The sequence below is a fragment of the Cryptomeria japonica genome, chromosome 5 (genome assembly GCF_030272615.1).
Source record: "Cryptomeria japonica chromosome 5, Sugi_1.0, whole genome shotgun sequence".
NCBI classification, from domain to species: Eukaryota; Viridiplantae; Streptophyta; class Pinopsida; order Cupressales; family Cupressaceae; genus Cryptomeria; species Cryptomeria japonica.
The window spans coordinates 88619534-88645157 of record NC_081409.1 but is presented as its reverse complement, the minus strand read 5'-3'; the positions used below and the strand labels follow the sequence as shown (position 1 = coordinate 88645157).

The 25624-nt window shown below is 33.9% G+C and overlaps 1 protein-coding gene across 1 annotated transcript; it reads left to right on the top strand.

The window, feature by feature from the left end:
* Positions 1 to 15513: 15513 nt before the first annotated feature.
* On the top strand, positions 15514 to 18905 carry LOC131054690 (uncharacterized). Its single transcript, XM_059220175.1, has 7 exons — positions 15514 to 16025; positions 16166 to 16213; positions 16461 to 16523; positions 16722 to 16787; positions 16887 to 17451; positions 18211 to 18257; positions 18364 to 18905. The coding sequence occupies exons 1-5, from the start codon at positions 15765 to 15767 to the stop codon at positions 17184 to 17186; spliced, it is 738 nt and encodes a 245-aa protein (XP_059076158.1). The 5' UTR covers positions 15514 to 15764; the 3' UTR covers positions 17187 to 17451; positions 18211 to 18257; positions 18364 to 18905.
* Positions 18906 to 25624: the final 6719 nt, after the last annotated feature.

The following is a 25624-nucleotide window of genomic DNA, read 5'->3' as shown; positions in this document are numbered from 1 at the left end:
TTGCTCTGGAAGACATGGTGCAAGCTATACACATATGTTTAAGTTGTTGATTGCTTTATGATGATGGAAACCATGGTATCCTAGCCCAAGCCGTGTCATATGCCTAAGTAGCTGCTGATCATGGAGGCTAGATGTTGTAGTTGTAGCTACTCTGGAGAATTTTGGTTTCATAGCCAATGTTGTAAATGGCTTAACAGATTAACATGTTTGCAGTAATACAAATTGTGGGAACAAAGATAATACTGTTGCAATTGCTCTGATCAACACGAATGCACGTCATGGAAGTAGAGACACTACACATGAAGTGTTCGAAGAGAACACAACAGATGCAGAATGTGGTAAGTATAAATAATGCAAGTCCAGACAATATTGTAGAATATGGAAGCATAGATAAAACACGTTGAATTGCTTGACAGAATGCCATGTCAAAATGCATGTAAAAGTGGAAAGCTTAGACACAGCATGTGAATTATGTGACTGAATGCCTTAAAGAAATGTGGTCTCATTTAATGCAATGATTGCAGGATATGCACCAAATTTTCGTAGGCATTCATCAAACCGCAGAGAATAGAGGAATTTAGTCAGATGTTGTAGTTGCAACTGCTCTGGTAGATATGACTGCAAAATCGTGGGATCATAGCCAATATCGTGAGATATTTGATAGAATAACATGATGCAGATCGTGGGAAGCATAGAAAAGCATGCTAATAGTTTGACATAATGCATCCAAGAGATGTCATCTCAACGAATCAAATACAATGATTATGGGAGCACAAAATGAATTTTTGAAGTGGTTTTAGATGCTTTCAAATCAATGCAAGGAGAAGTTTAAACTACCATCTCCCTAGGAAGCCAAAATAAACGCTTTGTAATGGTGTATGAATATTCAACAAAGCACAAAGAATAGAAGAAATTTGTTGACTTTCATAGTTGCAATAGCCATAAGAGACATGTACGCGAAATATGAGAGCATAACTAAGGCACGTGACCTACTTACATGCTAGGTCAAAGAGATGTCATCTCAGCCAATGCAATATTTGTAGAGAATATGCACAAAATAGATTTAATGTCATCACTGCCATTGTCACTGCACACGCAAAACATGGAAGTACTAATAAGGCTTCAGAAAAATTGACAAAAATGTCTCAAAGAAGTGTCCTCTCAAAAAATGAAACGAAAGGATTGAAGTATGTGCGCAAAATGGATCGCACAAGGAAACTCTCAAAATTTATTGGTGAATGAATATCTCTTTGTCAAGATGGTGGGAATGCATAAGAGATAGTTAAGCATGTAAATCTTCTGAGTAATTAAAGTTTGGCTTCATCTAGTTGAATTGAAAACAATATGTATGTGTATATGTATATATATGTATGTGTATGTATATACATATATATATATAAATATATATATATATATGCATATACATATACATATACATCTACATATGTATATGTATGGAAGTACTAATAAGGCTTCAGAAAAATTGACAAAAATGTCTCAAAGAAGTGTCCTCTCAAAAAATGAAACGAAAGGATTGAAGAATGTGCGCAGAATGGATCACACAAGGAAACTCTCAAAATTTATTGGTGAATGAATATCTCTTTGTCAAGATGGTGGGAATGCATAAGAGATAGTTAAGCATGTAAATCTTCCGAGTAATTAAAGTTTGACTTCATCTAGTTGAATTGAAAACAATATGTATGTGTATATGTATATATATGTATGTGTATGTATATACATACATACATACATACATATATATATATATATATATATATATATGTATATGTATATGTATATGTATATGTATATTTATATGTATACATATATGTATATATATACATATACATATGTATATGTATATGTATATGTATATGCATATGTATATGTATATGTATATGTACATGTATAAGTATATGCATATGCATATGAATATGTATATCTATGTGTGTGTGTGTATAAGATTTTGTTTTTGTTTTGCTTTATGTTTGCAGTTTCAGCTTTTCTTTCTATGTGTCATGGTTTTGGCTCATCGGATCCTGTGGAGTTGGATTCTACTTGAAGACTTGATCATCTTTCTTGTTTCCAGACCGCATCACATTTGGATCATTTTCTGATGAGATATCGCTATCGATTTCCTTGATAGTTACTGGTTGGCAATTCTTGTTACCGGTTGCCTAGACCTATTTTGGTGATCTACTGGAACCCCTTCCGAAGCTTGCGGAGCCTTGGGCATTGATTCTGATGTTCCTTGGTGTGTGGCCGACCTTTTCCCACGATCTTCGTTTCATCCTTTGGATTTTTCGGAGGAATCTCTTGGTGGAGGCTGACCTAGTTTATTTTGTACGTTAGGTCTTGTTCTTCGGGTTTTGATCCCTTTTGAGTCGACTGGATCCTTTGGATCGATATATATAATTGTAATTACACATTAGAATCAATCGATCAGAGAATCAAGTAGCTAGACTATGCGTAGAAGATAGATCTCATGATTCAAGGTCCTGATTGTGACCTATCATGTATGTTCTACCAAGTCTGTGAGCCCGTATGTTGTAACCCAGTTTTACCGGTTGGTTGTAATCAATTTTGATGAAATAAAACAATTTGTTATGCATTGCCTCCATCATATCTTTGTGTTTATGTTGTGCTTACTCTTCTTGACTAGTCCAGATTGATCTCTTTGAGGTCCCTCCTCACCGGTGACTGCTTCAAGTGGTATCGAAGTGAAGTTTCGTTCTGGAGGTTGCGTGTCCTAAAATTTTATTGTAGGGTGGCTAATTGCAGATCCGACCTGCAGCTGCAGAGGACTAGCATGAGCGATGATACATAGAGGAGCTAGGAATGGTGGAGTGCATGGGAATGCAGACCCTGCTGTGATGGACATGTTGTGAGGTATAGCAAGGCAGTTGGAAGTCGTGGAGACAGCCCAAAGAAGAGGCTGACATATCAAAGATGTGAGTGAAGATGAAGGAGAAGAAGCCCCGACAAAACAAGCAAACCCATCGATGGTTGATCCAGATGAGGAAAGGTTTTTGAGAGTTTTGAGTAGGGCGAATACTAAACCTCATTTTACCCCATAGGAATATGATGAAAAGTTAGATTCACATGAATTGATGGATTGGATCTTGGAGATGGAGAAGTACATTGATTTTGAAGACACTACATAAGAGAGGAAGGTGAAATATGCCTGCACCCAGTTGAAATGTCATGCATCTCTTTGGTAGGAGCATTTACAAGTTGATAGACAGAGAAGAGGTAAAGAGAAGATCAAGACATGAGATCGGATGATTGCTAGGTTGAAGTCAAAGTTTATGCCAGCTGATTATCCAGTGAATCTATTCTGAAAGTTGTAGAATTTGAGACAGAAGGAATCTAGTGTGAAAGATTACACTGAAGCATTTTACAAGTTGAATATCAAATCCAGACATGTTGATGATGAAGTTGAACAAGTTACAAGATATTTGAATGGATTGCGAATTTCTATTCAAGATGAACTCATTTTGATTAAATTGGAGAGTGTTGAAGAGGCTTACCAGTATGCCCTAAAGGCATAAGAGAAGTTAAACAAAAGACATGAGCAGAGGTAGAGAGGCAGAGGTGGAAGGTTTACTAGAGAAAGATTTCAAGGAGGAAGAGGATATACCAAAGGTAGAGGAACCAATACAGATCAGAACAAGGACAAGAAAGTGAACAAAGAAGGTAATTCATACCGGAAGGATGATATAAATTTCTACCAGAGGAGAGAACCGGATGGTTACCAAAATGAGAATTTTGGAAGACAAGACAAGAGAACATTTAGAGGAACCTTATTTAAGTGTGGAGGAGAAGTACATCATGCATTCAAGTGTAAGAAGACATAAAAAACCTGAAGAGAAGTAGTGGTCAAAGAAAAACCCTCTAGATCAAACAATAAATGAGAAGATGAAGAACTGTTGGTGATGAGGAGAGCTTTGTGTCATACCGGAGGAGATGAAGAGCCCTTGCAGAGGAATAATTTGTTCAAGACCAGGTGTAAGGTATCTGGTAAGTGTTGTAAAGTTGTTATTCATAGTGGTAGTTCAGATAAACTTGTTTCAAAAGAAATGGTGAATACGTTCAAATTGGAGAGACTGAAACACCCTAAGCCTTATCAGATAGCATGGATTCAGGATGAACATAAGTTGTTAGGAAATGAGCACTGTTTGATGAAAATGAAAATTGGGAATTATCATGATGAAGTCTTGTGTGATATTATGCCTATGGATATTTGTCACCTTTTGTTGGGTAGACCTTAGCAATTTGATAGACAGGTAGTACATGATGGGAGGAAGAATACATAAACTATTGTGGCCAATGGGATGAAGCAAACCTTGTTACCCTTGGAGGAGCCTCTGAAGAATGAAGTCTATATGAATGCTAGAATCTGTTTGGTAGATGGAAGGAAATTACTGGATGGATTGAGACATGAGAATGTGTGTTTTTCCTTAATTCCTAAGAAGACTAAGAAACCTAAACCAAAAGGAAAACAACCTGAAGAGATAAAAGATTTGCTGACAGAATATGAAGACATCATTTCAGATAATGTACCTAATGGATTGCCACCTATGAGAAGTATTAGTAATTGCATGGACTTGGTTCCTGGAGTTAGTTTGCCTAACAAATCTACACACTAGTTGACACCAGTAGAGAATGAGGAACTGAATAGACAAGTGCAGGAGTTGTTGAAGAAATGTTTGATCAGGGAAAGCTTGAGCCCTTGTGCAATACCAACAGTGTTAGCACCTAAGAAGAATGGAGAGTGGAGAATGTGTACTGATTCTAGAGCAATAAACAAGATCACAATGAAATACCGGGTTCCTTTGCGTAAGATGCATGACATAATGGACTGTTTGAGTGGAGCAAAATACTTTAGAAAGATAGATTTGAAGAGTGGATATCATCAGATCAAGATCAAAGAAGGTGATGAGTGGAAGACAATATTTAAGATAAATGGAGGACTGTGTGAATGGTTGGTGATGCCTTTTGGATTGACTAATTCACCAAGTACTTTCATGAGGCTGGTGAATGAGGTATTGAAGAAATTCTTGGGTAAGTTTGTTATTGTGTATTTGGATGACATTCTGATTTTAAGTAAGACAAAAGAGGAGCATTTGTTGCAGTTAAGACAAGTTTTGCAGAAGTTGAGAGAAGAGAAGTTGTTGATCAATATTAAGAAGTGCACTTTCATGAAGGATGAGTTAGTCTATTTAGGATTTGTGATATTTGAGGAAGGTTTGAAGATGGACCTTGAGAAAGTGAAAGCAATTATTGAATGGCCTACACCGAAAAGCATTGGAGAGGTAAGATAATTTCATGGATTGGCTAGTTTTTATCGGAAGTTTATCAGAAATTTTAGTTCAGTTTGTAACCCTGTGACTGAGACCATGAGAGGAGATCGAAAGGAATTCAAGTGGACCACTGGAGCAAACAAAAGTTTTGAATTGTTGAAGTAGAAAGTGACTGAGCAACCTGTGTTAGCTTTATCAGCTTTCGATAAAGTATTTCAAGTGGATTGTGATGCAAGCAGAACAACAATAGGAGCAGTCTTGAGTCAAGAAGGGAGAGCAGTAGCTTATTTCAGTGAGAAATTGAATGATGCTCAGAGGAGATGTTCAGTGTATGATCAGGAGTTTTATGCCATAGTTCAAGCCTTGAAGAAGTGCAAACATTACTTCTTGCCTAAGGAGTTTGTGTTGTACAAAGATCATCAAGCTTTGCAGTATTTGAACAGTCAGAGTAAGTTGAATAAGAGACATATGAGATGGGTAGAATTCATGTAGAGTTACACCTTTGTGTTGAAGCATAGAAGTGGGAAATCTAACAAAGTTGTTGATGCATTGAGTAGGAGAAGGAATTTGCTGACAGAGATGAGAGTGACAGTATTAGGATTTGAAGACTTTGTATGATTATGACCCTGATTTTGCAAAACCTTGGAAAGCAAGTAGAGAACTGGTTATGGTAGATAGAAGAAAGTGGTTGGATTACATCATTCAGGATGGGATGTTATTTAGAGGAGTTCATTTGTGCATACCTAAGAGTTCTATGAGAGAGGATCTGATAAAGAAGAAACACAATGGAGGACTAGCTGGACATTTTGGTATTGACAAAACAATCGCATTGGTGAGTGAGAAGTACTTTTGGCCCCAGATTCATAAGGATGTTAAGAGATATGTGCAGAGTTGTAGAGTTTGTCAAGTTGCAAATGGTAGTAGTCAGAATGTGGGATTGTATAAACCTTTGATGATACCAGTAAGACCTTGGGAGGACATAATCATGGATTTTGTACTTGGATTGCCTAAGATACTAAGAGGGATTGATTCTATATTTGTGGTAGTGGGTAGATTCTTGAAGATGGCTCATTTCATACCTTGTAATAAGACATTAGATACATTGCATGTAGCAGACCTATTTTTCAGGGAAGTGAGATTGCATGGATTGCCTAAGAGCATAGTTTCAGACAGAGATACTAAGTTTGTTGGCTATTTTTGGAGAACACTTTGGAAGAAGATGAAGATAGATTTGAAGTTCAGTTCTACTTTTCATCCACAGACTGATGGACAGATAGAAGTTGTTAACTGGAGATTGGGAAATTTGTCAAGATGTTTAGTGGGAGATAAAACCAAAAGTTGGGATTTGATCCTTGCATAAGAAGAGTTTGCCTATAACAATTCAGTGAGTAGAAGTTTTAGAAGAACACCTTTTAAGATTGTTACCAGAGTGCATCCTAGAGGTATATCAGAATTGAGAGACATTAGCAATGAAGACTAGAGAAGTTTAGAAGAAAAAGATTTCGCAGATCACATGGAACTCTTGCATATTCAAGTTAAGCAACATTTGGATGACATGAACAACAAGTATAAGGAGCATACATATGAGAAGAGGAGACATAAGGAATTTGAAATTGGTGATTAAGTGATGGTATATCTGAGAAAAGAGAGATTCCTAGTTGGAACTTATAACAAGTTACAGATGAAGAAGTTTGGACCTTGTGGGATTTTGAGGAAGTCCATTTCTGGAAATGCATATGAAGTAGAGTTACCAGATAATCTGAGTATTTCACCCATGTTTAACATTGCATATCTTCATGAGTATCATGAACCAAAATTCAATGAGGACAATATTGCAAATTTGGAGAAATAGTTGCCTTGGAAGGAACTGGATCAGATTGAAGAGATTTTGGACAGTAGGATTGGGCATAGTACCTGGAGCAGCCAGTATAAGGAATATCTTGTGAAGTGGAAGGACAGACCAATTGAAGATTCATCTTGGATTTCTCAAGCAGAGGTAGACCATCTTGGTTTTCCTCTGACCCCAACAAAGTGAGAGGTTCACTTTTTCAATAACCTCAGATGTCTGATGCAGGAGCATCCCTAGTTCATAGCAATCTTGCATCAACCAAAAAAAAATTCTTTTTTATTTTGCTTTCTATTTGCAGATTCAAATTTTATTTCTCTGTGTCTCAGTTTTGGCTCATCGGATCCTATGGAGTTGGATTCTACTTGAAGACTTGATCAAATTTCTTGTTTCCAAACTACATTGCATTTGGAAAAAATTTCGGCAAGATATCGCTATCGGTTTCCTTGACAGTTACTGGTTGGCAATTCTTGTTACCAGTTGCCTAGACCTATTTTGGTGATCCACTGAAACCCCTTTTGAAGCTTGTGGAGCCTTGGGCATTGATTCCGATGTTCCTTGGCATGTGGCTGACCTTTTCCCATGATCTACATTTCATCCTTTGGATTTTCTGGAGGAATCTCTTAGCAGAGGCCGACCTGGTTTATTTTACACGTTAGGTCTTGATCTTCAGGTTTTGATCCCTTTTGGGTCGATTAGATCCTTTAGATCGATATATATATATATAATTATAATTGCATGTTAGAATCAATCAATCAGAGAATCAAGTAGCTAGACTGTGCGTAGAAGATAGATCTCACGATTTAAGGTCCCAGTTGTGACCTATTATGTATGTTCTACCAGGCCTATGAGACGGTATGTTGTAACCTAGTTGTTACCGGTTGGTTGTAATCAATTTTCATGAAATAAAACAATCTGTTCTACATTGCCTCTATCATATATTTGTGTTTCTGTTGTGTTTACTCTTGCTGACTGATATGGATTGATCTCTTTGAAGTCCCTCCTCACCGGTGACTACTTCAATATATATACACACACACACACGTATGTATGTATACATATACATATGTATGTACACACACACACACATGTATGTATGTATGTATGTATGTATGTATGTATGTATATGTATGTACACACACACACACACACACACATATATATATATATGCATATACATATATATACATATACATATACATATATGTGTATACACACACACACATGTGTGTGTGTGTATACACATATATGTATATGTATATGTATATATATGTATATGCATATATATATATATGTGTGTGTGTGTGTGTGTGTATACATACATACATATACATATACATATACACACACATACATACATACATACATAGATATATATATATATATATATATATATATATGCATATAGATATGTATATATATATGTATATATGTATATGTATATGTATATATATACAGATATATATGTATGTATGTATGTATGTATGTATGTATATGTATACACACACACACACATATATATAAAGTATATATATGTATATAAAAGTGTATGTATATGTATATGTATATGTATATGTATATATACATATGTACACACACACACACACATGCTCTCTCTCTCTCTCTCTCTCTCTCTCTCTCTCTCTCTCTCTCTATATATATATATATATATATATATAATTTATTTTGTTGTTTTTCTTTTATCTTATTCTTATTGTTTTTTTATCTTTTCTTCCTTTTTTACTCTTGTTAGCCTTTTTTTGCATTTAGGTGTTGTTTTCATTTTTGACTTCTTGCTTTGGGTTTTATTTTCATTTTTATTTTTTTTCCTTGTTCTTTGTGCCTTTTCATTCCCCACCTCTTTTTATTCTCTGTCAAGTTTGCATCGTACTATCTTTCATCTCCTTGGTATTCTTGTTCATCCTGATGATGAATCACAGAGTGTGATTCCAAACATTAATGATAAAAATTGGCTTACACAATCGAATCCAGAAACAATTATCGAATGTTAATTATAGTTGTTTATTCAAAATGGCACATTCATGTGCTTATACGTATGCTGGTACCTATTCATATCTATGTACTTATACATATATGTATGTACATATAAACATGTACATGTATGAAGTATGCTAATCCACCATGAGTATTGATTATTTTTGTTGAATTACATGCAAACACATTCAAATAAATGATTAGAAAGGTACTTTACACAAAAAATATTTCATTCACATGATATATTGCATGGGAGTTCATATTAGGAAATGAAATGCATTGAAGTCATTTATTGCATAAAAGAAAGTAGAATATGCATGCTAAGTATTTATACATTGAAAAGTAGATATATTTATATGCACGTGTTTGGAAAAGTTAAACTTTATGATTTCCTAACTCTTGTTGAATTGTATGTGTTGCATTCAAGAATCGTTAAATGGTCCAATGTCGTTGTTTTATGAAAGACATGCTAAATTATCTAAATTTAGATTGCATACTTGAATTCTAGTATTGATGGGTGATTTGGCTTACTTATTCATGCTAGTTATGAGTGATTGTTTGGATTTAAAAAGAGTATATTTTTTAGTGTTGTAGAAAGTTTACTTTTCAGGACAGTGTCCAATATGGGTTTACAGGAGCGTAAAATTTTCTTTTTGCAGTTCTACTTTATTTAACCATACACAATATATGTTTGGCCAAGCAAATTAGACCATTGAATTAGATGGATTATTTATTTATATGTTCACTACCATATCTTGATATTCAATCATAGCATGTTCTTGTATGATAGGGTTATCAATGTAGATAATATTAGGCACATACCAAATTCCCTCATGTTCACGAATTCATTTTTGCTAAGTATCTCGTGTAGGGTTGGTGGTTCTTCATGTTAGGAAGAACTCTTCAGGGAAGTGCAAGCTTTGTAGTTGGGTAGAAAAAACACCTTCACCATGTTTTCATCTTTGATTGTGAAATATTATTAGATTGGAATATTGGAGATTCTAGTGTTTGCACACATAACTTGTACTCTTAATTGCATTATTTGACTTATTGGCGATGGACTGCCTAACTCTTGTACCCTGTTTAAATCACGTACTTTTGATTCTTTAGTTGGATATTGCTTGTTAATTGATGCAGCTAAAACTAATCTTTGTCAATATGGTATTTATAATGTTTATTTGGAATTATACATGATTTTAGTTTTGGTACTTTACATAAAAAAGTCCAAGGATGGTGGATATTACACATTTATATTATAATTGTAGATTGAATCATATGAATCGAACATTGATTTTGCTTATTTTTAGGTTGTTTAAATTATTTTATTTTCTCCTTTCTTTTACATTGGTTATATTGTGGTTTGCAAGGTTTACAATTTTGTATATTGTTTAGGGTTTATGGTTTACAATTTTTGTGTTGTTTAGGGTATTTTGTGTTGTTTAATTATCAATTTCATTTACAAATTTAAAAAAAAAGCCCTAAAAATTGAAATAAAAAACTTTAAAAACCCTATTTTACCTAAATGTAAGCTCAAATCAATAAAAAATGTATTAATAGTAATAACAAAACCTACTAGAGTTGTAGCTAGTTGATGAGGCTAGTGGGAGGAGGTGGTAGGTGGATGACAATAACACGATAGTGGGTGCCAATTTGTTTGGTCGTTGTCTTTGTCGTCGATGGGAAAAACTGAATTCATAGTCATATTTTTTTTAAAATAAGTAGTTTTTGGAAACATGTACCTATTTCGGCAAAGATCTTGAATGCAAATGAGTACCCATTTTTATTTTTACCTTAGGATCCCACCTATTATTTTACAGAATGTGTACTTGTTTCTGTTAGCACTTTTCCTAAGTTTGAAACTTGCCCTTAACATGGAATTGACTTCTGTTAGAGTTATCTTTTATTAGCTAATAATTATTTATTTAATTATTAGTCTATTGTAGTCTATGCTTAAGCTAAACTTAGGAATCTTATCATTCTTTAGGGTTTTGTCCTTTAGGGTTTCGAGTATCCTTTTATAAGGATTCTCTCTTTGTATTTTCATAACAATTGTAATTATTGAATTGTATTCTTGTTGCACAATCAATATGACTCCTCTTTTCTAGATCTCTAAATTTTGGCCTCCATAGCTATCTTGCTTCTCTCTTTCTATGATAGGTTTGCATGCAGGTGATCTTTGGGAGCTGTAGAGTTGATTTTTCCTCAACTCCAATATGGTATCAGAGTTCCAGATATGCATGCCCTTGTTCTCTTCATGAGAAATTTTGGGTCTTGTTCTTCAAATCTGTGTATTCAAGGGTTTGTGAAGTTGTTTTTTTTTTCCATTTATGGGGGTAGCTGATTTTTTGATACATTTTGGTGCCAAAAGAACCTTATAGTTGGATTCATGAGGCTGATTGGATGAATTTTGATATATAATTCGACTATTTTTAGTGATAGGGGCATCTGGGGTATGATTTTTTATTGGCACATTTTTCAAGTCACAAAAAATTCGTACGGCTGTACCTACAAATGCATCAGAAAATTTTCATCAAAAATAAAATAATTTTTTTTCCCCTCTTTATGCCCTACAAGAGGGGTTTTTTTCTTTTCGCCATAACTTGGTCATACGGAGATGTTTTTTGACAAATCTTATATCGCAAAGCTCTTTCCAAGCTCTATCAAGATCTAGAGGTTTGAACTTTTGATTTTTCTTTTTTGATGGTGTTTTTTTCTGTCAAAGCCAGAGGTTCTTTTTTGCACTCCGAGAGAAATAACTTGAGCATTCAAACTCCCTTTTTCAAAAACTTTATATCGTTGGAAAGCTTGTTCTATTTTATTTCCATTCATATGAGTTTTCTTTTCAGATTCTTCTCCAGGTATATTTTATTCAGTTTTTTGCTTTTCAGCACTCTGGTGAATATCTTGGATGTTTCAGGTCCTGGGATCTCTTTCTTTGAGTAGGATGTCTCGTCTTTGGCTATTCTTTCTATATTTCTAGTCTTATGTCTCTTTTGATCATTGTAGCATTTTATTTATGCAAATACACTAAGATAAAGTGCCACCATGCATTGTATACTTGGGATCTTGTACATCTTGTGTCTTATTGTACATGCACTACTTATAAAGTGTCGTGGGGGGTTGATGTTTGCCTTTTTTATCATCTACCTTTGTCATGTGAATGTTTCTTCCACGACATTAGCCTCATGATGTGTTTCAAGTGAGTGTTCCTTCCACGACACTATGTACTTTCTCTACACCTTCGATGTTCTTGGTTCTTCGTCATGCAGCTCTTGTTGACTGTTCTTTTCAGTCTACCTGTCCCTGTCCCTTTTCATCATTATGGGGAGGTTTGTCCTGTTGGTTCTAATGCTTCCTTGGTTCGATTGATTAGCTCTTTAGGCTTTGGTGTTTCATGCCATCTGTATCTTCGAGTTCCATTGTTTGCCTTTGTTTTCCATCTAATTGGAGTAGTGTCATTTGAGGGCACTCATGCAGATTATAGTCTTCTCTACCTGATCATGTTCTATTTCAAAGGAGGTTCTTCAGATCAGCAGTTACGCTTAGACAGTGTTTGTAGCTATTTCATGCTTCAGTGGTGTTCTTCATTCTCTTCTTTTTGTTCCTATCTTCTAGAACACTCTTGTTTAGAGGATTATTAGTCCTTCACTTGAGCTTTCATCTCTTCTTGGAGAGGATTTTTGTTCCCATGGGGTTTTCTCCTTCTTCTCCACTTTATAGAGATTTTATTGTACTTGGGTACCTCATTAGGCCTAGTTGTCGGGACCCATTGTTTTTTTCCTACATTTTTTACATGTTTTTTTAGTCCTTAGTTGTTTTTTAGCTACTCCGTAAGTTCATCTTAAGAGGGGTGTTAGAGTTATCTTTTATTAGCTAACAATTATTTATTTAATTATTAGTCTATTGTACTTTATGCTTAATCTAAACTTAGGAATCTTATAATTCTTTAGGGTTTTCTCCTTTAGGGTTTTGTGTATCCTTTTATAAGGATTCTCTCTTTGTATTTTCATAACAACTGTAATTATTGAATTGTATTCTTGTTGCACAATTAATATGACTCCTCTTTTCTGGATCTCTGAATTCTGGCCTCCATGGCTATTTTGCTTCTCTCTTTCTATGACAGGTTTGCATGCAAGTGATCTTTGGGAGCTGTATAGAGTCTTTTTGTCGTCGATGGGAAAAAATGAATTCATAGTCATATTTTTAAAAAAATAATTAGTTTTTGGAAACATGTACCTATTTCGGCAAGAATCTTGAATGCAAATGAGTACCCATTTTTATTTTTACCTTAGGATCCCACCTATTATTTTACAGAATGTGTACTTGTTTCTGTTAGCACTTTTCCTAAGTTTGAAACTTGCCCTTAACATGGACTTGACTTCTTGTGTAAACCCCATGTGCAAATCTCTCTACAGGTGTAAAATATTATGCATTCATTTAGACAAAATTGATGTTTTGAACACATCGATAAATCAATTCCTAATAGCTTTGGCAACATATTCCTCCATCCAAATTTTAAATTAAACATCACATTTAGTTTATTTAAATTATCTTATTTTAATTCTTAAATTATTCCAACCCAAACTATAAACTTGAATGTTTATTGTAAATGATTATTGCTTGTTGCACCAAGAAGTGTTTTCAAACACATAATGGGTCTCAAAGACCCGTGTAAATAAAAAAAGCACAGATAAAGAAAAGTGTATTTAGTGGCTTGATGCACAAGTGGAAATATTTGTGCTCTATATTTCCTTCGGCAACAAATTTTTTATCTAAGTGTATAGATCAAGGAGTGCACCCTTGGCTTGGAAGTGAGAGGGGCGAAGTTTGTGTGGATGTTGCACACATCCTCTGACACCTAGGTGCTTTACACTAATCAACATTTCAACTTCAAGTTTCTAGTGGATGAGATCCATATAGCTATGAAAAGACAAGAGTAATCATCATTGGTATTGATTTGTGTTGTATATCTCCATGCAATGATGGGTAAGTAAAATGCATGTAGGGGTTTTGTGTGTTAATTGTTGCTACCTTTTTTGGTCAAAAAATTCAATAAGACAACAATGATCTTTAAAATGTTTGAGTTGTTATATACAATTTTTTATTGAAACATGTGATTTTTGTCTTGATAAGAATTTGACTTTGTGTCCATTGTGATTTGGCCAAGTTTAAGATGCTTTCAATTGAAAAAATGGAAGTTATATATGATTGAAAAAAATAATAAAATATAATGTTTAATTAAAATCTTGACAGAATGTCAAATTACTATTGAATTATTATGAATAGTTGTATGGTGTAGTTGTCAAACAATCATAAATGCAAGGTATAAAAAGTCGTGTTAAAAAATTGAGATATAGGAATTGCAAGAGATACATAGCATTTAAAATTGAAAAATTTAAAGATATAACATTCCATTGGAATTCTAAAAGAATTTCTAGATATTATTGACTTATTCCAAATAGTTTTATGGTGTAATGGTTAAATGGTTGTGCATGGAAGGTAACAATAGTCATATTACAAGATTGACATATAGGAGTTGAAAGCTACATACAACAATTCAAGATTGAAAGTTTTAATGATTATTCAATTTAAATTTTGAAAGAATGTTTGGTTGTATTGTGTGTAGTGGTCTTATGGCCATAAATGTAAGGTAGAAATAGTCATAATAGAAAATTAAGATATAAGACTTATTTAGCCATAAACTCAATAGTCATATTATAAAATTGAGATATAAGACTAATTTAAAAATGTTCGAATTTGGTGTTTACACACAAGAGAATGCCTATATTACTTTGCCACTAATTCTTGCATGAATTTGGCTCATAAAATCTTTTATTTCTTGCTCCCATCATCATTTATATGTGAAAATGTGGTTCAAATCTACAGTCTAAAATCATTTTCTTTTATGATTTGGGTCTAAATGTAAAAGTAAAATTATTCTTACATGTATTTGTTTCTTAATTGCCTGGTATCCTCAATCCCATTACTACTTATTTCTTTAAAAAATGACTTAAATCCTTAAATCTTCATTTCATAATCTGAGATCCATAACTACATATGTAAAATAAAATTCTAAAAAGTTGATTTACAAATAAGTGTCTTAAAAGATTATCTCTCCACATATTTTGCATAATTTTTTAAAAAATAAATATTACCAATAAGACCATTTATTTCATTTGTCTGAAATCATAAGACAAATAAATGATTATATAGAAGATTAAAGTAGTTTTCCCATTTATATGGTTTTAAGGGTGTTCTGAAACTTTGCAGTAGCTTGTTCAATCCAAGGTGTCATGCAAAACAAATATAATCCAGCTCACATGATTACCTACTCCACATTCCTTCTATTTCCTAGCTAGAGTTCCTTCGCAGGCGGAAATGAGCCGACAGCGTGACACGTGGCATTAAGTTGCCACAGCCCATTCTATGGATTTGATTTCTTCCCTAATTCAGCCCACCACCTTCCTCTCCTTTCTTCGCATGCAGCGCAAGGAAAAAGCACCCTAAACACCCAACATGCCGGTGGCAATCTTCAGGTCCACCCACAAAAAAAATAGCAGGAAACAATTCCTATTCCTATTTAAGCCTTGTTTGCAGAAGAAGCATTTGTAGCAGCAGCTATGGAGAAGTCAAGGAAGCGTAGCAGGGATTTTCGGATTGACAATGACTTTACAGCAGAAGAAATGGAAGCAGTAGATGCTCTGCTAAGGCTTTGCCATTTGGGTTGCTTTTATGTTCATTGGGCAGTCAAAAGGAGGCGATCTGCTATTGCTAGAGATGTCTTTAATGATACCCAAATTAAACACCAATTCACATTGCCCAACAAAAATCCCTTGACGGCGCTTGGCTTATGGGCAGGTGGGCTGCGGCCGTCTTCAAAGGTATGTGAGTCTTTATGATTTACTGGTTTTTGCATTGGGGTTATAGGAAATTTTTTAGTGTATGTTTTGTAGTCTTATTCAAAAGTTTTTGAATTAGTCATTGTAATTTTTAAAATATTGGGTCTCTTGAAATTCTTCAGGATATGGCTGTAAAACATGTATCGCGGAGAAGGCTGCCTAAGAAAAAGGTAGGTATCCATATATGAACTTTGAGTGAGAAAATATACATTTTTGCAGTGCTTAATTTCTTTTGCATGCACTTGCAGATTTTTGTGTTCGAGTGTGCATGAAAAGAGAACTTTTTTTTTAGTACTTGATTTTTGTTTTTTGCATGCGCTTGCTTTTATACAGACTTTTGTGTTGATGTGTGCATGAAATATCTCTCTCTTTTCATGCACCTCTTACATGACTAACATATAGGTTTGATGAATGCAGACCCATAAGGAATTGAAAGAAATGGTGAACACTCTCTTATCAGAAAAGAGTAGATTGAAAAAGGTTGATTTTTTCTCAGTTGTTTCCACTTTATTTTAATTTTTAAATAATGCCATCTCTTGATGCATTCAAACAAGCGTTTTTCATTAGTTTTGATCAAATGATGTGTTATTCATGGTTATGTTTTGGATTAGGAGGAAGAGCCGTTTTTCATTAGTTTTGATCAAATGAAGTGTTATTCATGGTTATGTTTTGGATTAGGAGGAAGAGCAACTGATGAAAACTTATCAGGAGCTAAAAAAGTGGCACTATCATTTAAAATCAAAGGTATTTGACTCTTATTTTTGTTTGTTTTTCTTTTGCAAAGAGTTGAGGAAAGAAGGAATTAAGCTTTTACTGATAGATGGCTGCATGTGGTCTTTGCAGTTGGCAGCACGCCTTGATCAAAGACAAGAGCAAAAGCTGCTCTCCACTCCCCAGCCAACATCATCTGATAGGGGTTCAAGCCATGGTACAAAAAACTTTGTTTCTCTTGATGATTCATTTGACCAAAGACAAGAGCAGAAGCTGCTCTCCACTCCCCAGGCAACATCATCTGATAGGGGTTCAAGCCATGGTACAAAAAATTTTGTTTCTCTTGATGATTCATTTGACCATTTTGTTGGCACAGTTGGTTTAGAACTGAATGATGAACCTCTGCATGTTGGAGTGTTTGTATTCACATGAACATGAACTTTGAGGTCTGAAAATGGGGACTTGACCTACCAAGGATCCCTCCTATGTTTTAGGCCTACCAGATTTGAATGCTCATAGCAACACTATTATTTAGTTCCAAATGTTTTCCATGAAGAAATGCTTCGAAAAAGTTGTCGTTCCTGCTGAAGCAAGGAGGCGGCGAATAGAGCTTACAAGAGTCAAATTTGATGTGTGCAAAAAACTTCAGAGCTCTGTGATTGGAATCTATGAATACAAGTGGGTTAGTCAATCACAGGTTGGTTTATTGATAGAGTTTTCACATTATTCCGTTTAATAGAAATTATTTTAAGTTTATACCTGTACTTTAAATAATTTAGAATAAAAAGTGTTTATGAACTGTATCTTGTAGCCCAACGATGTCACTCAGAAAACCCTGATCCTTAGACATCTTGTTGATGGATAGGTTAATCACTACAATTTTTTTGTACTTTTAATTGAGAGTGATCACTCCATTGCTTGTGTGTTTGCAAGTCTATTGTATTAATCTATGTGCAAGTTTTCAATACTTTCAAAGGGCAGATTTTAAATCTAATTGCTACCTCTTAATTTTGCACTCCGATAAATTACTAAATGATTAATTAGTTGGTAATAGTTTTAGGATTACAGAAATCATAAAAACTTGTGTGTGTGTGTGTCCGCGTGTGTGCATATGCTTTTGAGTGAGAAAATACACAATTTTGCAGAACTTGCCCTTTTTGGATGGACTTGCATATATACACACATTTTTTTATGTAGAGACTTTTGTGTTCATGTGTGCACAAAATGTTTCTCTCCTGTTGGAAAGGTAAGAGATCTTGTACATGGCTAACATATAGGTTGTGAACACACTCTCCTTAGAAAACGAATAGACTGAAAAAAATTGGCTTGTTTATCACTTGTTTCCACTTTATTTAATTTTTAAATAGTGTACCATCTCTTGATGCATTCAAACAAGTGTTTTTCAGTAGTTTTGATCAAAGGAAATGTCTCTCATGGGTATTATGTATTGGATTAGGTAGAAGAGCAGGAGCTACAAGATGGAACCATCGTTTGAAATTACAGGTATTTGACTGTCATTTTTGTTAGTTTTGCTTTTGCAAAGAGTTGTGGAAAGAAGGAATTACACTTTTACTAAGAGATGACTGCATGTGGTCTTTTCAATTGGCAGCATGCCTTGATCAAAGCGAAGAGAAAAAGCTGCTCTCCTCTTCTGAGTCAACATCATCTGATAGGTGCCCAAGCCATGCTACAACAACTTTTGTTTTTGTTGATGATTCATCAAGGCATAACAAACACAACTCATGACCATTTTGTTGGCACACAGTTTTAACTCTGTGTTTGATGAACCTCTATATGTTGGAGTGTTTGTTTACCCACATGAACTTGAGTCTTCATTTGGGTCTGAGGATGGGGACTCTTCAAGACCTACCAAGGATCACACTGTCAGATTTGAATGCTCATACCAAAGTTGTGTGATATAATTCCAAATGGTTTCAATGAAGAAATGTTTCTTTCAAGGAACAAAGTTGCTATTGTTGCTGAACCAAGGAGGCAGCCAACAGAGCTTACAAGAGTCAAATATACACAAATGTGTAAAGTTCGGTCAAGGTGAATAATGCAAGGGCTACTCTGTACAACATTTAAATTTTAGATGTCAAATTTGATGCATGCAAAAAATTTAAGAGCTCTATGAGTGGAATCATAAATACAAGTGGAAGGTTAGCCAATCACAGGTTGGTTTATTGATAGAGTTTTCATATCATTCAGTTTAATAGAGATTCTTTTGAGTTTCTGCCTTTCCTTTTGAATACATTAGAATAAAAAGTGTTGATGAACTGTATCCTGAGGAAATCCTGATGCTTAGACATCTTGTTGATGGAGAGGTTAAGCCCTAAAATTATTGTGTACTTTAATAGATAGTGATACAGTCCTTGAAGATTTTCAAAAATAGGCAACGGATTGCTTTATGTTTCCAAGTCTATTGTATCAATCTTTGTACAAGTTTTCAATACTTTCAATGTTTAATCCAATTGTTGCTCCTTAATTCTACACTGATAAATTACTAAATGAGTAATTACTTTTTAATAATTTTAGGATTATACAAATTTCCTAGGTGGCTGCCCATGCTGCTATAACTACAAACTAATATAGCAGTGGAAGAACAATGAATGAAAGATTTGCAGCAAAGCTACATTTTAAGTTTGTATATATTGCCAAGCAGCTTGATTTTATGTGAACCGTTATCTCTAGGATTTCTTTCTGTAAAATGTCTACAAAAAAACATTGGGTTTTTATCTGGTTTGAGGTCCTTATAGATGTTAAAGAATGCTATGTATGGCTACACTGCAATTGTGTTGCTTGATTTTCACTGCAATTTATTACTTAAGAGTTTTACTGCCAGGTATAATCAGTTAAAGAATTTCTGTGGGTCCATGTATCTTAATGTCTTATGTGTGGATTTTTATTGTTGTTTGGAATTATTGCTTATAGGCTAATGAGGAGGGTCAGCTAGAGCTACTTACTCAGTCCCCCCGAAGCACTTTAGCTACCATACAGCAGCTGAAGAAGGAGATATCAGCTGATAGAATGTAAATGTATGCTGAGATTAGTATGGGAATTACTTTAAGTATAATCATTGCTTTATTCAATTAACAATGAATGGCTGCACATAAAAATAGCTTGGACAATCCATTTTTTCCCAAGAAAAAGAGTTCTCAACTGCATTCTTGTTGTTTTCTGCAGGACAGATTTGAGTTAAATAAAAGGAAAATTAGAGCTGTACACTGCAAATCTTCTCTCCTATCAAATTCAAAGAAAGTAACAAGTTCCACAGGGAAGGAAGAAACCAAAGACATTCTAACCTGTAGAATAGAGAAGGCAACTTGTAAGTTTAGCTTTGATTTAACAGCAGGTGAGAAAGAAAATGCAATTTTTCAAGGAGGCTCAAATGCATCATCACTAATGGTGGATGTAAAAAGGACCTAAAACAATGCATCAAAGCAAAAAAGTAGGGCTAGGGCAGCAAGCAGAAACAAATAAAAATAATAAAAAACAGTGCTGTATAAAGATTTCAGATGAAGATTGAAGGAATTCTAAACCTACACACCATGAGTGCTGTACAAGTACTGTAGGACCAATGGAAAGCAAATTGAGTGTTTTAAATTGACTAGCTAAATAAATTATAAAGCAAATTTCATGTATTGTAACATCTCTACTGGAAGGAAATAGGGACAGGGCAAGTTAGATGCAGGTTAATGAGAGGGATGCTGTTAAATTTTAGTGGCATGGATATGATTCAGCCATTAGTTGGTATTCAGCAAATTTTATGTACGGTCATTTTTTTAGGTTCAACATTATTATAAATATTTTGTTATGTAGGACACTTTGATTTAATGATAAAGATTATGTTATAGGCACCTAAATGATGCCGAGTTCAATCATCTACAATACATAAAAATAAATATTCTGTTAAAATATTCAAATTTTATTTTCTTAAATAAACTTAAAATAAATGCATTATAAGAATATTTAATAAAAAATAAATTAATGAAAAATTACTTTGTAACTAACTTTTATTCTTTATTTTAAATATATGATAACTAACCTTTATTCTTTATTTTAAATATATGATAACTAACCTTTATTCTTTATTTTAAATATATGATAACTAACCTTTATTCTTTATTTTAAATATATGGTGAAAATTAAATTTATGTGAAGTCAGTCAATATAATTATAAAGTAAAAGTAAGTTAAAACAAATACAATCAATTTTTAAAAAAAAATCTACAACTATTTATTAATTTAAATATTTCTTAAAGAATTTAGCTCAAAGATTTCAATTGCCCTTGATCATAATTTCAAAACTTATTGGTATTAGTATTAACTAAGACAAGATACATTAATAGCATTAATATTTTGATATTTATTTGTAATTATGATTATAAATATATATATAACTTAAAATTAAAAACACCATTAAAAATCACATGTAATGGAATTAATACCACCAGTCTCATTTAAAATTGTTCTATAATCTTGTGTGTCTTATGCATTTATGGATGAATTACAGTAATCCTTCATGTTGATGGACATCCATATCCTATCCTAAAGTTCTCATTTTCACACAAGTGTGGAATCTTGCCCTTGTCATATGCATTAACTCAAAAGCTTCCACGATTTAAAAATATAATTGACTAAAAATAGTTTGAAACCCTCCAAGGAAGGACACGAAAAACCAAAAAATAAGTTTGAGGGCATCTATATATTTATGTACTTAAAATTGGATTGAATTTACAGTGGTGCTTCATGTCTTCAATATTGATAAAATTCACATATTTAATAGAAATGATTACTCTATTCAGATAATCAATTTGAAAATCAAATTTATGACAACAAAATTTATGGACTATCATAGATGTATATGGGAAATAACCATGAGTATACATGAAAATATAAAATTTATAAATGATTTTCATTGTAGAACCCATGAATCAATATTGACCAATTGATCTAAGAAGTGTTAATGGTGAATTCCTCCTTTAGGGTACAAGACTCTTTACAATCATTAAATTAATTATTGAAATTTTCACTAGTTCTATAAAATAGGTAAAAAATTAGTAAACTATCTTGTTAAGGTAAAACATGTTAAGTCACAATTAAATGGTTGCAAGTACAACCTTATCCAGTACAAAGACTTTTACATTATCATTTAAATGAGTATTCACAAAAACTATGTAAATCTTATTTCAACTACAAGTTCTAAATATCAAAACAAATAAATACTCTTCTCATCTAAAAATAAGGTTACTAATAAGAATAAATGAAAATCAATATCAATTTCAATATGAAACAATTATTCCTTATACTCTATGTCTATTGCTAGCAAATTTTTTTAAAGGAGACAGACCAGAATTTTGTTCTAAAAGGAATTCTGCTAGTTGTAGTTTATAACCCTTGACTCAATCCTATTGGGATAGAAATTAGATGTATTTTGGATCTATACTAAGTACCTAATCAGAAATAAAACATCATATACAATATTAGGATGGTAAAACAAATCTCTTTATATTGATATCTTAAAATGCAATGTGCATTCCTTATATATCCTTTTACTTTATCTCTTCTATTTCTATTTTATCGTTCTCTTATGTCACTACTTCGATCACTTAGTGACTAGATATCCTATCTATACTTATATCTCTTATTGGGGACACAACCCTTAGATAGTCTCTTCATAAACTATCCTATCTCCTAAGTTATCTATTCCAAAACTCTATTGTCAAATTATATCCTTATATCTTCGGATTGGTGTTTATAACTTGTTTTTCTATCAACATCATCCCCTCAACAAAACCTTGACTTGTCCTCAAGTCAACTACTCTTCTTTTGTGGTAAAATATCTTGGTAAATAACCTATACCTGGTCTAAAATTGATCATCCCATTGTTTTTCACCGTTTACAATTGATTAATGTGGATGTTGAGTTGTAGTAATTGTGTTTCTACTTCTGACAAGGGTGTCAAAATTTGTATGTTATGGCGAAAGGTGTGTGCCTCATGTATCAATCTAGTAATGTGGGCCAATCTTGGGCTAACAAAGTCCCTAAGTTGTCAGAATTTCCTTCTAACCTTATCCATCCGACCTTGCTACTGATGTTGATCATGTAAACCCACAATATTCACCCAGATTGTTCCATCCAAATCTTGCATCACATAATACTGCTTGTAAATTTGTGATATTTTTTCCTCCAGGTATTCGAGTTTATCCCTTATGGGTTTGATCATACCAGGCCATTGTAAGTAGTAGAAATAGAGCTCGTTAATGTCTATTGTAGTCAGTTTAGTAGTAGCCAATTAAGTATCCAAAGTTGTTTGTGTTTAAGTGCACCATTTCCTGGCCTCATCTTCCTTATCCTTTTCAAACTCTTGATGCACTTCCTTCTAGAGGCTATCATTCTAAACTCTGGGATCTTGTAAAAGATAATTAATAAGTAAACAAAGATGATCTAGAGTGGGCTAAGATGGGTCTCCTTTGATCCAGATGGGAATCGGTTTTGTATCTTTGATAATCTCACCTACCTTGTTTGTTATCTCCACATGCTCCTTTAAAACCTCTTCCCCTATTGTCTATTGTAACATGTCACCCAATTGAAATTTTTGCAGTGGTGTGATCCCTCTTATATCCACTTGGTCTCCATTCATAAGAATCTTGAAAAGTTGAGTTGTGGTGTCTAATTGTTGTTGTGTATATGTCATAACCTATTGAATTTGTGCCATTGTAGATGTATCAACAAAGGATGTTGTGGATGCTCCATTGTGAGATGGTGGAGGAGGAGGGGCTATAAGTGGCTCCTTCAAACAATGCCTTGTAGGCCTTAGTGGTTCTTTTGTGATTTGCATCTATACCTTTTGAGTTTCCTTTGATTTATCTTGCATCAACTTATCCAGTCTCTACTTGCTCCAAAGTCTAGTGTTTAGCTTCTACTTTAAATGTTTTGCTTGTGGCAAAGTCAAGTCTAGAGCTATTGTACAATAGCTATCTGTTTCAAGTTCTCCTCCTCTTGTTGGGTTCCTGATCTTTGATTTTGATTGCTACAACTAAGGGGCCTAGGATATTTTGAGTGAAATCTTTGACAATATAGTTTTAGGCTATCATATACCAAATGAGGGTTCATTCTATAGTATGCTTGTTAAGGATGGGCATGTGTTGATAGTCACCAATGGTTTTGGAAAAGGTTTGTGAAATGAAAAGAGCCTAGTATAATTGGTCTTCATCAAGAAGATTAGAGGTGATTGGGATGGCCAAAAACATGGGCCCTTATAGACTTGGGCTTCTTCCTCTTCATTGGATGTGGACAGGGATAGTGGAGGTTTGACTATCGGTTGCTTCTTCCCACTTCTTCTCTCCAATCTCATACTTAGCAGGGCTTCAGATGCCTCCTTCTCCAATGGTGTTGTATTTATCGATGTGGTCTCCAACTTTATTCTCACCAACTAGGTTCCCTTTGCCTTAGTATCTGTCAGTTATGTTCCCAAAATTTGCAATCTTTTGGACCTCCTTTAATCTACTGGCTTAGTTTCCTTTACCTCTGCTATTGGTTCTTCCTTTTTCTTTTCCTTCTCTTCTTTTGTTGTCGCTTTCTCACTTTAGTGAATCCATTAGTATATAATCTTTATCCACATAAAAATACAATGCTATTAGTATATTTTTGAACAATTCGGTGGGAGAGTCTATGTCTATCTTGCATCTTCTTTTGAAAGCTCTTAAAATATCCCCCGAATACTTGTATGTGTGTGTGAGGTCCAAGAATACCCTAACACAATCCAATATCTAAGCAGTGATCGATTTGTCTTGACTACACTTTTTGTCCCCAATTTGAGTCAATTGTCTAAGAAAATAAAATGTAGATCAACATGGTACTGTACCAAAATGGGTAGTTTATTTTCTTTGTTTGGTCTGCATTCTCCAAAATTTCTTGTCGCGTGACTTCACATGGATTGAAATATTTACCCTCCATTATCATCTGATAAGCTATATACACCACAACTGCTATGGCAAAGCCTTCCTAGTTTGTTGTTAGTGAACAAATTTGTCCTTTCTTAAAATGATCAATTTTAAACTTTGTCGCCTTCTTTTAAAGAAAAGTGTTCCACTAAATAGTTGGGTAAGTGTTGTATAAACCACTTCCCTCTGAATTTTCCATAGGTACAGCTCCTTATTTCAGTTATTCAAGGAATAATTTAATTAATTTTATTTGAGCAGTAGCTTTTAACCTGAAAACATGTAAGGCTGCCTACTTCATTCTTGGATGAGAGGCCAATATTTCACACATATTTCTGAGAAAAACAATCTTTCCAATCTTTTCAATACAAGAGATGAAAGTAACTGAATCAAAGTTCAAAACACTATTTCCACAATTTCAATAAGGAATGAACAGATAAGAGAAACCGAATCTATTCTAAAACACGAATCTTTTCTAAATGAAAACAAACACTCAAAGGAAGGAGTACCAGAAAAATAATAATTTTATGCAATAGAAAGGTCATTACTGTTATTTGATTAGATAAGCATATGCAAAGATATGTGTCTACACAGATTCAAAACCCACAGATTTTCCTTCTCCCAAAAACAGTATGATCTTTGTATATATATATTCTTATGTGACAAAGGCACGATAATACCTCTATAAATCCTTTTCCATTCTAGATTTAAAAGTCTGATTCTTCCTTCTACAAAGCAAAAACCTTACAAAAATAGAGGAAAAACAAAAACTAACCCAAAATTTGTCACCAAATCTAACCCCTATTCCATCTATCTTTCCTTAATTTATAGTTTTTAGAATAGGGGAGGTCTCCCTGAAAACTTGACCTCCCCCAAAACAGTTATGAAACCAACGAGATGTATTTTTGGGACAAATGTCCTGAAGTCT